Source organism: Artibeus jamaicensis, unplaced genomic scaffold, assembly GCF_021234435.1.
Source record: "Artibeus jamaicensis isolate MK-2021 breed Jamaican fruit bat unplaced genomic scaffold, CSHL_Jam_final contig_465, whole genome shotgun sequence".
In the NCBI taxonomy this organism is placed as follows: domain Eukaryota; kingdom Metazoa; phylum Chordata; class Mammalia; order Chiroptera; family Phyllostomidae; genus Artibeus; species Artibeus jamaicensis.
Genome location: NW_026521843.1, coordinates 13932533 through 13946610, shown reverse-complemented (window position 1 = coordinate 13946610; position 14078 = coordinate 13932533). Strand labels below are relative to the sequence as shown.

Here is a 14078-nt window from a genome sequence, read left to right as displayed (position 1 = left end):
ACATCTGACAATGTCTGGAAATGTTTTGGTTGTCACAGGTGGAGAGGGAGGGATGCCACTGGCAAATCGTAGCTAGGGGCCAGGGATGCTGCCAAAGGTCAGCCCCCCACAACGAAGAATTATTCAGTCTGAAATGTCAGTAGTGCCAAGGTTGAGAAATACTCGTCTAGATGAATTACAGTGAGGGATTTAAGAAAAGCAGCTAATGTTACCACCATCTCTGTCCCCTCACCTTTAAGGAGATTTCAATTCAAAATAGAAGGTAAAATGGGCAAGAAATCTGGATGAGATGGATGAGAGGGCAGGTTTCCAGACAGACCGTGAACTGCAGCCGTAACTGCTCTGGCACATGCGGGGCCAGCACCATCTGGGTGCGTCTGGCTCACGTGGCACTGGCGGTGTCTTGCGTTCCATGGGCAAGGTCGGTTCCTTCCGTGCTGACGGCGGCTGCTTCAATCTGCATCTGCTCACGGGTCCTGCAGAAACCAAACAGATGGACGAGGATGATGGGGCCACCCATTCCCCATGCACAGCACAAACAGAGGGCAGCTAATGCTACTGATTTCTGTTATATGAGAGGGAGAGACTGCACTTTGCGGTAGAAGAGGGTACTCTTCGACTTACAGACCTGATTAGCCACTCCAGACTCCTGTTCCTGTCTGCGTGTAACGCTAAGAAGTATGCGCACCTGGACAAGGTGGTGTTGTGTGCCAGATATACCAAAAAGGCAACGGCCATGTAAAATTCATATGGGAAGAAAAACATGAGAATCAAAATACTTAAGCTTGTGAAAATTCTCCCCCAAAAAAACATCCACAAGAAGAAAACTTAGAACACTTCCAGACTTGAATTAAATATCCTTAAAACAAGCATTTGCAGATAAGAAAACAAAATCACCTGAATCAAAATTTAAAACTCAGAACTAAATGGGTAGAAAAATATGATCTACGTGTCGACCTAACTGGAGAAATGAAGGAAAAGGTAATATCATTTAAAAATGAAGAATCACGGGCCTGCAAACCACACGATCGCAGTTCGATTCCCAGTCAGGGCACATGCCTGGGTTGCAGGCCGGTTCCCTGCAGGCCAGTTCCCAGCAGGGGATGCACAAAAGGCAACCATACATTGATGTTTCTCTCCCTCTATCCTTCCCCCTTCCCCTCTAAAGATAAATAAATAAAATCTTAAAAAAAAAAATGAAGCATGGATTATAACATACCCAAGGCAGAATAGGTTTGAGTTGAAAATTCAATAAAAAACATTGGAAAAGGGGGTCCCCCTCTCTGCTTTCCCAGTGGCGGAATCATTTATTAAACAAATTTTAAATTTTGAAGCAGTAAATGTATCAGTCCTTTTTCAGCTCTATTCTTTATATTTCTCCACCCTATTTTCTCATCGTTCTCCAATTATTTAACACTCACCATATAAATATTTTTATTATTTTAAAACTACATTTGAAAGATGCTCCCAGTACTTGAAATTAGGTTTCCTTTTGGGTCATGGATATGATATTTTAAAATTATAATCAGAATTGTTAGGAATGAAGTTTTATCCTGCATTATAACTCTAGGTCTAATGTACTGTAAACTCGGTCTTCTGTTATGAAGGAAGTTGTGGGAAAAGAAAACTTACTTAGTTACTGTGGGACTGGCCATGTTGTTCCGGAACCTACGGAAAACTGAAAGTAACCAGGTATGAGCTCTAGCCTCCAAAAACTTAGAATGTAATTGAAGAGACAAAAATAATGGTCATGAAGCCATTTCAAAATGCTGTAGAGTAAACCAAGTAAGTGGTCCGGACAAGTTCAAGAGGAATTCAGAACTGGAGGAGCCTGTGCATGTGTGCAGGTGTTGGAGGGAACGGTGAGGTCTGGAAGCAGAGGCGCCTCCGACACACTGGGACTAATCCAAGTAAGAGGCGATGAAGGCCCAGATTCCAGGAGAAAAGAACGATGACTGGGAAATGGCAAAATCACTAACAAAGCGGCTGGAAGAAGAGCAGCTAGTCTTGGGCACGTCACTGCATACAGTGGGCTTTTCTCTGGAAAACAAAAATACTGACGTCGACCTAGGCGTAAACCAAGTTTTCAGTGATCTCAGGCATGAATGAAGAGCAGTATAATTTGATCTTCAATAGACCAGTTCTTTTTCTTATTGTATTTATTGGGATGACATTAGTTAATAAAATTACATACAGGTTTCAGGCATACAATTCTAATGGGTAGGCCCATTCTTGTAGACCTAATAGATTTTTGCATTTCACTTAGGGAAAATCAATCATTTATTAAAGGTGCATCCTTACAGATAAAAATTATTCGAAACGCCTTATTGTTGTGCCTGCTTCAGTTGGTTTATTAGATAACAACCAGGGCAGCCCCTGCTTGCACCGAAATGACTACAGGTTGTTTGCTGAGAGTCGTTCTGTCCTTGTCTTTCAGGCACCTGTCCATTCTTGGCGCAGGGCTGATGGGGGCTGGCATCGCCCAAGTCTCCGTGGACAAAGGCATAAAGACTATGCTTAAAGATGCTACGCTAGGCGGGCTGAGCCGAGGGCAGCAACAGGTGTTCAAAGGGTAAGACCGCCTTCTGCCTTTGCCGTGAGTTAGAGCGGTTTCAGGGGCATTTTCCCATCACTGATTCCTTTTTCCTGAACGCAGTGAAAACAAGATACTCCATAGTTAAGTTTCCTTTGTGTTTTGGAAACACTAGTGCCTTCCTTCACTTTGTGTTGGAACAGGTATTAGAAACCATTAGCATCATTGAGTGCAGAAGAAAAAACTTTTAGATATTTCAGAAATGCCATTTACTTTGGGCTTGGACGTCAGGCTAGAACTCGTGGTGTTTGTGAGTTTTGACATTCCCACGTAAGTGGCTGCGTGGCTAGGGAACCCTGAAGCAGCAGGGCTGTCCCTGTGGAGAGAGCTGAGGGTGTCAGGAAGCGTGTGGTGACCGCAGGTGGAAGTCGGGACCGGGGCCAGGGCTCCTGAGCTCGTGTTGGTTGACTGGTGTTGCTGTAGAGAAGCAGGTGACTGGCTTGGTCCACAGTGTCTGAGGCTCTACAAGACTGTGTCCATCCTACTTCTGAATTAACGAAGAATAAAAATTATTCTCCCTCCTGCCCGCCTGTCCCCTACCCCCACCACACACACACACACACACACACACACACACACACACACTCTCACTCTCTCTCTCTCTCTCTCTGCCTATTTTGCAGAGGGGAAGTGGGGAGCAGCGGCTTCACCAAACTGGGCATGGGTCTTGCCTCAGTTCTCTGCTCCCCAGTGGTAGACTAGCTGGCTGCACTTGGACCATCCTGCGTGTGACTTTGAGCTGAGTGGGCATTTTTTGTTTCTTAAGTGGACTGTGTGGCTTAAGCATGGTTTTACCCCTTTTCTGCAGAGAAGCTCATGTGTTATCACTGTCATGCTTTCCAGGACCTGGCAGGTTCAATCATTTTGGCAGATTATTTTAAGATTGCAAGGAGTTGGAGTGAAAGAAAGGGCGTGTGCTAGGTGCCAGCATTGCCTGAGACTAGACTGCCAGTGTCCCCGACCAGCACTTCACACAGCCGCCCACAGAGGCCTTGCTGCTGTCAGACAGCGTCCTGCTCTCGGCCCCTTCTGGGTCCGGGTACCCTGGTGTCCCTTGTGCCTTAGAAACATCAGGCTCCGGTGAATGTCCCTCAGCATACTGCTGACTAGGGACCTACATTTGGTTTCTTCAGGCATTCAATTTAGAGCAACTAATAATATTTTGAACTTCTGGTTCAAAATATTTGGTTGCTGACCACTGACATGGTTGTTGGAAACCAGGAGTTTCGAATCCATACTTTTAAGGCTTGAATTCGTCTTTGAAGTTCTCTGAATCTTGTGGCTTTTTTTTAAAGAATTTTATTTTAATAAAAATGTTTGCTTTTTGAGCTTGCTCCTTCCCCCACCATTAGAGAGTAGTTTTATCATTAAAAAGCAACTATCTTGTGGTTTTAGTTTTTCTTTTGGTTAAGGAAATTAGTGAATGGGTTTAGCTTCATTCTTCATTCAGAGGAAAACTCTCAGCCATTTATTCTGAAAAGGTGCTCAGATGAAAACCTGAGAACGCCTGTCTTCCTGGGCAGTAAGAAATCACCAGGTAAGTGTCTGCGTAGCAGGAGCCCTCCTTGGCCCTCGGTGAGAAAGAAGGAACCTGGAGCTAATATTTCATGTGATCACTACAATACGCTGTTAGGTATGGACTGGGAAGCAGATCAAGAATATAAGAAATAGTTCTTGGTCTCTGTCCTCTAGGAGATTATAACTACAGAATAACAAAATAATGTATAAGCAAGTGTAGGTCCGTGGGGGCTGGGACAGGGATTGGCTCTTTCCCCTGCTGTAGGTGGAGAATTGCCAGAGCTGCTCTTTTGTTTTGCCATTCAAGTGTTCATGATCACTCCTCTTGGCAGATTTAACTGTTTTATGAATGATACAGTTTATGTAAGTTGGGAAGTTCAAGGCATCCTGTAGTAGAAAGAATGTGGGCCCCGAGTTACCGGTGTGAATCCTTGTGCCCTGCTGACCTGGTACCTGGTCGTTTGACCTCGAGTGTCCCGAGCCCTTCTGCATGCGAGCCCCCTCCATTGCCCCATTGCCCCCTCACACCGGGCAATGCTCTCCGGGCCACGGGCACTCCATTAATGTTAGCTTCCTGCTCTTCCCCTCTGACCAGAAATGTGGTTTTTTTCTAGATTGAATGATAAGGTGAAGAAGAAAGCTCTGACATCATTTGAAAGAGACTTCATTTTCAGCAACTTGATTGGGCAGCTGGATTATCAGGGTTTTGAAAAGGCCGACATGGTGATTGAAGCTGTTTTTGAGGACCTCAGTCTTAAGCACAAAGTGCTAAAGGAAGTAGAAGCGGTAAGTAAGGGGCCAGTTGTGCTTGAATCCTAGCGTCACAGGGAAGACACAGAGGCGAAGTTGTTAAAGGAGCTATTGGAAACTTGTGGTTCTTTTTATAGGGCTGTTCATTCCCAGACCCGAGTCTTCACTGAGCTCATATGCACTGCTTACGTTATAAAGGTCAATTCTAAGTCCTACAGGAAGAAAATCAAATAGCCTCTAATCCTGAGCACAGAGCCTGCTGGCTTCTGTCTCCCACATCACCCAAACACACAATGGCCTGGTGGAGGATGGCCAGATGTCTTGCTACTTTGGGGCGGCCATGAGCCATAACCAAACTTCTTCAAGTCTAAGTGGCAAAGGAAAGGGGAGAAACAACTTCCCCAGGCAGGATTCAAATGTCCGTTTTATGGAAATGCTGCTTTGGTCTCTGTTCCAAAGGCTCTAGCCAGTTCTGGAGATGGGGTGACGTGAACGAAACGAGTACTTGTGGTGTAGAGTCCAGAAAAGAAGCGGCAGTGACGCAGGCACGAGACAGAGCCGGGCCCAGACCGGCCTGCACTCGGGGAAAGACTGTGGGCTAGGACACGGTGTGAACGGCGCTGACTCGGTGGCGCACTCGGAGCCGTAAGTGGCGGGCCGAGCTCTTGGGCTGCCTGTCGGGGTGAAGACCGCCCCCGCTCCAAAGACCGAAGACAGGCAGCTCGTGAGACACAGGTTCCACAAATCCTTTTCTTTAGACACAGTGCGATGCTGGATGTAGCCGAGGAAGTTCAGAAAAGCTGGGTGGATTTGCGTTCCTTCTCTGCTGGGTGGCACTTCAGTCTAGACGTGCAGATGATGTCCCCAGGGCTCCGCTGAGCCAGTGACAGGTAGACTGCAAGGAGCGGCAGGAGCAGACATGGCCAGAATGGAGAGAGGCGCAGCTACCAGCCAACTGGGTAGTATTAGCTGTTTTTGGTAAACCTCGGTTTGGGAGGATCAGAATGGAGGAAAGTTGGAAGCCAGTGGTCAAGGAAAAGGGAAGAGAGACCCGATCAAGAGAAGTGCAGACTAGGAACAGATCAGTAGAGCAGTTCCAGTGGAAACAAGGTTATTGTGGGAGAAAAGAGATGGCGTAGAGCCTTGAAGGGAAAGAGAAGCAAAGCAGAGGGGGAGGCACAGGGGGCAGCGATCAGAGAGATGAGAAGGGGAGGTTCTCAGGGAGTCATTGATGTTCAGTGGAGAGTAAGAAGAAAAGAGATGCCAGCTTTGGGAAGGAAGATTATTACTAAGGCTAAAATCCAAAATGTGCTGTATGTCTTAGTTTCTTATGTAATATGTCAAGTGCCTTTACTTTCTTAGTGAAGCCAGCGAAGTCATCTAAGGTAGGAGATATTCGAAGTTATTCAGAGAAGACAAGAGTAAGGTCTTGTTAGGTCATCAAGGTCATCAGAACAGACCGTTAGGTCATTAAGTTCATCTTCTCGTCTGTGTTTTCTGCCTAAGAAAAACCTTAGAGCTACGTTTACATGACACCTTAAGGATTGAAAACTTCTTCCTCTTCTCGGAACTAAACTCACTCCTTTGACATTCTTCATAATCCTTGTCTCCAGACCCCTCCCTCGCAGTCCTAGTCATCCCTCTTGGTGTCTTCATCACATCCCAGTGCTCTATTGCCCTGTGACAAACCACTATAACAGCAGTTTACAGCTCTGCAGTTTGGGTAGGGCTTCGCAGCAGCAGCTGGCCCTTCACTCTGGTTTCACATACAGCTGAAAGCTTGGCCGGGGCACGCATGCTCCTCCAGGTGGCCTTCCTCCGGTGGCCTGTCCTCCCTTAGCGGCCTGGCCACACGTGGTCTGTAGCAGAGGCTGCCGGGCTTAGGGCTGGGCCTGGAACGGCACGGTCACTTCTGCTGCGTTCCATTGGTAAAAGCATGTCACGGGCTAGCCCAGAGGCAGGGGCCGGGGAAACAGACTCTGCCTCTGGATGAGCGACTGGCAGGCACGTACGGGAGGGGAAAGCTGTTGCCAGCTGTCTTCGGAGACATTGGTTTGCTCTTGATAAAAAACTTTACCACCAGCCTTGGACCCTGCACCGCGGTATTGTAGCTTGAGGCTGCGTTAGCTTTCTCACAGCTGAGCTCTGCGGTCAGCTCACCTATACTGTCATTTAACCAAAGTCCTGAGATCTTTATCACAAGCTTACTGCCGGTTCAGGGCTTGTTCATCAGGTTCCTATCCAGTCTCCCCCCCCCCCCCCGCTTTTCTTTTTAAATGTTAATGCAGTACTTTACCTTTATCCCCACTATAATTGATCTTATTTTACATTCAGCTTCCCAGTGCGTCAAAGGCATCTCGAACCTTGACTCCCCTCTCTGTTAGGATCCTGCCTGCCCTGCATTGGCCCACATGTGACAGTGTGCTCTCCGTGTCGGCCCCAGGCCTCTGAATGTGGGCGAGAATGAGCTGGGGTGATGGGAAGGGCTACACAGAGACTCTTCTCCAGGCCGAGGGCGCTAACAGTTTACAGACCGAGTCCTGGAGACCTGACTGCGGTGCTGCACTGCCTCCTAGGGGCCCGGAGTGCAAATGAGATGGGCGTGCTCTTCGTGGCTTACTCTTCCAAAGTGCAAGGTGGACGTGTAGTAAGCTCTTGTACTTGAGCGCAGATCCAAACAAGAAGAGGGATTGACACCCATGGTGGATTTTTATTTTTTAAGATTCTATTTACTTATTTTTAGAGAGGGGAAGGGAGAGAGAAAGAGAGAGAAACCAACGTGTGGTTGCCTTTCACTCGCCCCCTAATGGGGACCTGTCTGGGAAAACCTTGGCATTTGTCCTGACCGGGAATCAAACTGGTGACCCTGTGCTTTGCAATCTGGTGCTCAATTCACTGAGCCATGCCAGCCAGCGCCCATGATGGATCTTGAGATAAATGAGATTTGATTCAAGGTCGTCTTTTCAGTGTTTATCTAAGGTCTCTTATGTACCACCTGTTGGGTGTAGTCTCCAGATTAGGATGAGGTGGTTTATGACGGACCGTAACCAGAGGGCTGGACGGAAAAGACGAGGCCAGCACGCTCCCCAACACGGCTGCCCCGGTAATCGGAAAAGTCGGCGCGTGGTGTCTGCCTCCTGAGAGGTTCTGGCTGAGGCCGTGGGCCAGGCCCAGGGACACTCCTTAGCCTCTCTGGACTCGAGTCATCTCCCAGGCCTACTTGACACATTCTTAAATGCTCTTCCTCCGCAGGTGATTCCAGAGCACTGTATCTTTGCCAGTAACACATCGGCTCTCCCAATCAATGAAATCGCTGCTGTCAGCAAAAGACCCGAGAAGGTAAATTCTGAAGAGAGAAACACCCTGAAAGGCTTTATGGCTTCAGACTCACTGGTGAAGGGATTAGTGTGGATTATGAAGTGAATGGGGGTGACAGCCAAAACTGGGTGCAGCAGAAGCTAGTACCACGACCAGCGTCCAATGCAGGAACGAGTGACCCGCAACTCAAGATCCCTTTATAAGTGATTTGCAGCCCCACTGTGCACTACTATGCAGGTTTAGACTGTGAAACCTACCTTTATCACAATTAGACAGTGAAAGATAGGCCCTGAGAAGGGATGTTCCAGAATACCACTTTGGCTCCATAGCAGACTCAGGCGACTGCCCAGGGCAGGTTTGGCTTCGTCTCCAGACTCAGAAATGGAGGATCAGAGTGCATGGTGGGATGTCTCCCCCTGTGAGGTAACTTAGACCTTCAACCCAGGGCATGAGGGGCTGGGTGTGGATGCACTTTCAGCGATTGGGAATGAGGCCTAGAAATGTATCTCTGGGCTTCTCCTGTCTGCCAGAGTAACCGAGGGAGAGTAAAAACACTCAAAGAGAAAGAACACAGCTCAGCTCTCGGGAGGATCCAGGTGGCCTCATCTGACCAGAACCAGCCCAACGTAGGCAGGGAGTAGAAGACTTGAAGGATTTGAAAAGGCTCACACACAATCGTGTGCTAAAAACACAGAAGCTGCCTCATTCCTATTGTAAGAGCTGGCGGATGCAAGGCAGTCTCATTCCCTAGCAGTCAGCAGGTTAGGGCCCGGTATAAAGGCAGGCTCAGTGACAGCAGGGAGAGGTCCCAGGGAGAAGTGGCAGCTGACAGCGTGACACCAGGGAGGGCACAGAAGCAGTAGAAAGGCAGGTGGACAGCTCTCATCACTCAGAGCACTTCCGCAGCAGTGAAAACCAGCAAAGGCCATCTGCCACCGTTCCTGGGACGCCGGCCTCTCATTCTTCCCGGTGGAGTGGAGCGAGCATCACACTTTGCCATCCAGCCTGCAGGCGTCCCGGGTAACTTATCGCCTGCTGGCCTTATAGCGTTCTCATTCGAGGAAGGCCGGAGGGGCACAAGTAGGGTGACCAGCCGTCTCAGCCTGCCAGGGTCTGACGGCTTTCCGCCTGCCCCACTCTCCCCCCGAAAAGCTGGACTCTCACCTAAACCGTCAGCTTCATTAATGTAAGTGGGACCTTCACGCTTCCCTGCTAAGTCCGATTTGGCCTTCAGCTGTCATTTTTGTGCCGGTTGTTGGTAGGATCAGTCGCCCTTAGTGAAAAGCCCAGGGAGCAGATGGAAGAGGAGTCCGGTGAGCTCTCCCTGACCCTCCGAACCTGGGTCAGAGAGCCGTGGAGCCGAACCATGTGACCGCAGCAAGCAGTGTCCCTGCATCCCAGCCGCCACTCTCCCCGTGGCTTTCCCAGTGGGAAAGGACGCTGCTGAGCTTCCCCTCGGCGCTCAGTCTCGTGGCTTCCTGTTCCCCCTGCCAGGTGATTGGCATGCACTACTTCTCTCCTGTGGACAAGATGCAGCTGCTGGAGATCATCACAACAGAGAAAACATCCAAGGACACAAGTGCTTCCGCCGTAGCCGTGGGCCTCAGACAGGGGAAGGTCATCATCGTGGTTAAGGTGAGCGGCTGCGTAACGGAGTGGCAGGTCGGGAAAGTTTTATGAAGACTCCTTTTACCTCTGGGCTTGTTTATAATGCGTCTGGGGCAGACACACCAACTTTGGATATGATGGCCCCCTGGTCATCTACACCCTGGATAGTGGTGCTGACTGTGTCGGGGTCAGAGCGCGGAGTGTCAGGGACGTGGCGGGCTCCCGCAGCTGTTCCAGACCTTTCAGGTGACTATGAAACCATGTGCTGTGTCTGGGATTCAAGCCAGGCTGCCCTGGCTATGGCTTCCCACGCAGTTTCATTTAAGGATTCCGATTGGTTGTAGTCATGTTGAACTAGAAATGAGATCTGGGGAAGGGAAGCTGCTTTCAGACTCAGGCAGTACCCACAGCAGAGGGGCCACCAAGTTCCTGTTCTCTCCCTTCAGGATGGGCCTGGCTTCTATACTACGAGGTGTCTCGCACCCATGATGTCTGAAGTCCTCCGAATTCTCCAGGTCAGTACTGCTCTTGGAATGTGAGGCGCCTTCCACTCCTTAGACGGGTCCTCCACACTGGTAATGTCAGGACGAGGAGCAAGCGGTCTCCAGGTGCACTAGCTCCCGGCTCTTCTCCAACAAGGCCCGTTTGTGCCCTCCCTTTCTTCAAGTGGTGGGAAGTCGTGGGTAGGCGGCAGAATTTTAACTCTGCTCCCTTAGCTTCCTCTGCTGCATGAGGCCAAAGGCCTCCCAACATGCTCTCCTGTGCTGTTTCTGCACCCTCTTTGAGGCAGGGAGCTTCCAGAACAGGGCCCACCTGGCCTGACTGGTGCTACATCTGCCTCTGTGCAAGCCAGCCCCTCCGGCGGCCATGCAGGCCATGCACCGGAGCCGTAGACACGGGGATCCGGGGCTCTGCAGCACTGCTCCTCGGTAGTGCCTCTTCTCCCAGGCGTGGAAGCCAGCCCTGTCTGCTGTAGAATCGTGTTGCTACTGAGATTCAGAATTGCAGGCAATGGGGAAATGAAATATTTGTTCATCTCAAGCCTTCCTTAAAGGCTACAGGTTAGGGAAGGCTCAGACTTTGCCCTTGTGACTCCTGCACGTCTTACGTTTCCCTAAGTGCAACAGTGCCAGGTCTGGCCAGGTGGTACCCAGAAGAGACGTGGGTGCTGCCCAAGGCTGTTTCCGAAGGCGGGCACAGGGGGCCCTCGGCAGGGTCAGAGATGGCCTTCCCCTGAGGCCCTGCTTCCCTTCCCATTCAGGAAGGAGTGAGCCCTAAGAAGCTGGATTCCCTGACCACAGGCTTTGGCTTTCCTGTTGGTGCTGCCACACTGGTGGATGAAGTTGGCGTGGATGTAGCAAAACACGTAGCAGAAGATCTAGGCAAAGCCTTTGGGGAGAGATTCGGAGGTGGAAGCCCAGAACTGCTGAAACAGATGGTGTCCAAGGGCTTCCTGGGTGAGTATCCTCAAAGAAACATAGCCAGCACCATTACTCTCAAAGTTCCGAGCAGTTTTTTGAGACCGGAGTTATAGGAGGCCCGTGTGTTTGCTAAACATGGAGCCTGCTATCATAGGGGGTTTCAAAAATGATTTCGTGACCACTCTCCTTAGCCTGGGCCTGCAGATTGTGGACAGAAGGCGGAACTCTGGCCTCCTGAAGATCCACCACTACCTGCCCAGGTTACGCCAGATTGACAGGCATTTTCCTCCTGCCTATGGCCTCTCGTACGTCTGCTCCTGCACTGGCAGGCTTGCATCTGGCTTTTACCGTGTTGTCTGGCTACCCGTGTGCAGAAAGTAAAACCTCTGCACAGCGAGTACATGGCTGAGGCCCACCAGAGGGAGGCGGCTCTCTCTTTTGGCAAAGTAGCAGCAGAATAGGAGCAAGAACCTGGGCATCCTACGGCCTGGGGTTGCACATCTGGATGATAAAACTCACCCACTGGCCTTTCCTGTCCACACACACACGTATTTTCAAGAAATAAGATCTTTTTCCCTGTCTGTGAACTTTTCTGACAAACACTAGGTCCCTAGGGTTAGCTAGAAATACAAATTCAGGAACACAGAGGAGAGGAAGAAGCTGTGTGGCCAACTGGCAACAAAGATACTTCTCAGGCCCAGGCCCCGAGTGTTTAACTCTACCTTTCCTGCTTCTAGGTCGCAAGTCTGGGAAGGGCTTTTATGTCTACCAGGAGGGTGTGAAGAGTAAGAACTTGAATTCTGACATGGATAGTGTTTTGGCAAGTCTACAGGTGCCTCCTAAGTCTGATGTGTAAGTCAGTTGGAGTAGCTTATGGCATGGAAACATTTCTCATCAGCCCAGAGCTTCTCGGCCCCCCTCCCACCCTGGTTATGATCGCTGGGCCTGACCCAGAGCACTCCCGATGCTGGCACTGTGCACTTGGGCCTTCCGTGTGCCATCTCGTTCTCTGCCATCATCGCGGGAGTGGCAGCCAAACCTTAGGGAGACCCTGCTCCAGCCCTCCCACTGAAGGTTCCAGAGAGCAACTCGAGGGACAGCTACCCCAGGCCCTTCAGGCTCCAATCCCTTTCTCGTCATTTGTAATTGACCATGGCTGATGTCAAGGGATACGAGTTACCTACTCTGTGGCAGGCCCTGTCCTGGGTGCTCGGTTTCTGGCTAATCAGGGCCAGCAGCTCTGCGCTGCAGTCTGCAGTCTTCTTCCCGGGGATGGGGTGGCCCTTTCATGTGTGGCTCCTGCGACCCTCCCCTCCTGCTCTTCCTGCCCCTGAACATCTCTCCCTGTGGACAGGTCCTCTGATGAAGACATCCAGTACCGCCTGGTGACCAGGTTCGTGAACGAGGCTGTCCTGTGCCTGCAGGAAGGGATCCTGGCCACCCCCGCAGAGGGAGATATCGGAGCAGTCTTTGGGCTCGGCTTCCCCCCCTGCCTTGGAGGTTGGTCTTGCAGGTTGGGAGGCAGCTCGCTCTGTCCTGGAGCTCGTGTTGCCGCCCGCTTCACCCGTGTCCTGTCTCTCCCTCAGGGCCCTTCCGCTTTGTGGACCTGTTTGGCGCTCAGAAGGTAGTGGACCAGCTCAGGAAGTATGAGGCCGCCTACGGAAAACAGTTCACCCCATGCCAGCTGCTAGTTGATCATGCCAACAGCCCTAACAAGAAATTTTACCAGTGAGCAGGCCCTCACGCCCTGCTCGCCCCCCACCTACTAACCCCGGCTCCTGGCAGCGCTGGTTGCCCAGCAGAGTGGCATCTAGATTTTTGGTAACCTCAAGGAAAGCAAACTCTGACACTGGGTCTGTGCCTTGATTAAAGTGCCTTCAGCTGTGACTGTCCCGCCCTCCTGGTGAAGTCTGGCTGTGTTTGCACTTCATGTCGGGAGGTGGAACCCACTGTCCTTGTGAATCTGTAAGTCCCAAGACCCAGAGTGGCAGCACGCCTGCCTGGAGGCCGGTGGTGGCCAACAGCGGTGACGGCAATTATGCCCTTGGCCAAACACAGGGCAACAATAAAAACCAAACTTATTTATCAGCCTCCCTGCCTGCTTGTTCCTTTTTCTTCTTTGTGCCTCTGGTTTAAACCCTCCTTCAAGGAGTGAACTAGGATAAATACCCCTGTGTGTTTGGGATAAGAAGTGTTGAGAATTCTAAGCAGCACCTGAAGGGAGAGACAGACTGTGATGATCGGAGGTGGTACTTTACAAGGCGTAAGCCTTTTAGACCTGACTGTATTGAACTGCTTTGGCTGGGCTTCTGCGTACAGCAGGGAAGCGGCCCTGGCTAACCAGAGCCCCGGAAAGACAGGTGCGGAGGACCAGGACAGAAAGCAGACTCCTTTCCCAGCACGGCACCTCCTTGTTGCAGTTTTACAGTTTAACCAGGGAGAACGTTTCCCTGGTCAGTACATCCGGCCCCTGAGCATGGAGAAGGCCTGCAGCGACCAGAGGCAGCGCGGGGGAGCCCACAAGGGCTGCCAAGTCAGCCCGCCGCCACCCCACTGCCCCTGCCCTCGGTGTGCAGCGCTCCTAAACGTGTTCCGGCAGAAGCTGAGCCCGGTGCGGCTAAGCAGCATTGGGACTCTTAACTCTGTCTGCAGAAGGATCTGTGATGAGTGTGTGCAGAACCGTAATCCGAGTCCCGTCACTGTGCCGTCTCGACTTTCCTCCAGCCTCTGGACCAGCTGCAAGCACCTCGGGTACTGCCCGGCCCAGTTCTGCTGTTGGACTGGCAGACAAGCACCTTTAACTCTGGTTCTACTGAACACTGATGGTTGGCAGCTAGGAAGCCAGGCTCTGGTAGAGAACCGATCCCTCA

General features: G+C 50.8%; 1 protein-coding gene across 1 annotated transcript in view; it reads left to right on the top strand.

Moving 5' to 3' along the window:
• Positions 1-13299, top strand: part of HADHA (hydroxyacyl-CoA dehydrogenase trifunctional multienzyme complex subunit alpha) — a 37105-nt gene extending 23806 nt beyond the window's left edge. Inside the window, exons 12-20 of the mRNA XM_037146712.2 lie at positions 2438-2572; positions 4726-4897; positions 8114-8200; positions 9674-9814; positions 10234-10302; positions 11049-11244; positions 11946-12060; positions 12563-12708; positions 12795-13299. Coding sequence (XP_037002607.1) covers positions 2438-2572; positions 4726-4897; positions 8114-8200; positions 9674-9814; positions 10234-10302; positions 11049-11244; positions 11946-12060; positions 12563-12708; positions 12795-12940 — 1207 coding nt within the window. The 3' untranslated portion in view covers positions 12941-13299. The remainder of the gene's footprint in view (positions 1-2437; positions 2573-4725; positions 4898-8113; positions 8201-9673; positions 9815-10233; positions 10303-11048; positions 11245-11945; positions 12061-12562; positions 12709-12794) is intronic.
• Positions 13300-14078: the final 779 nt, after the last annotated feature.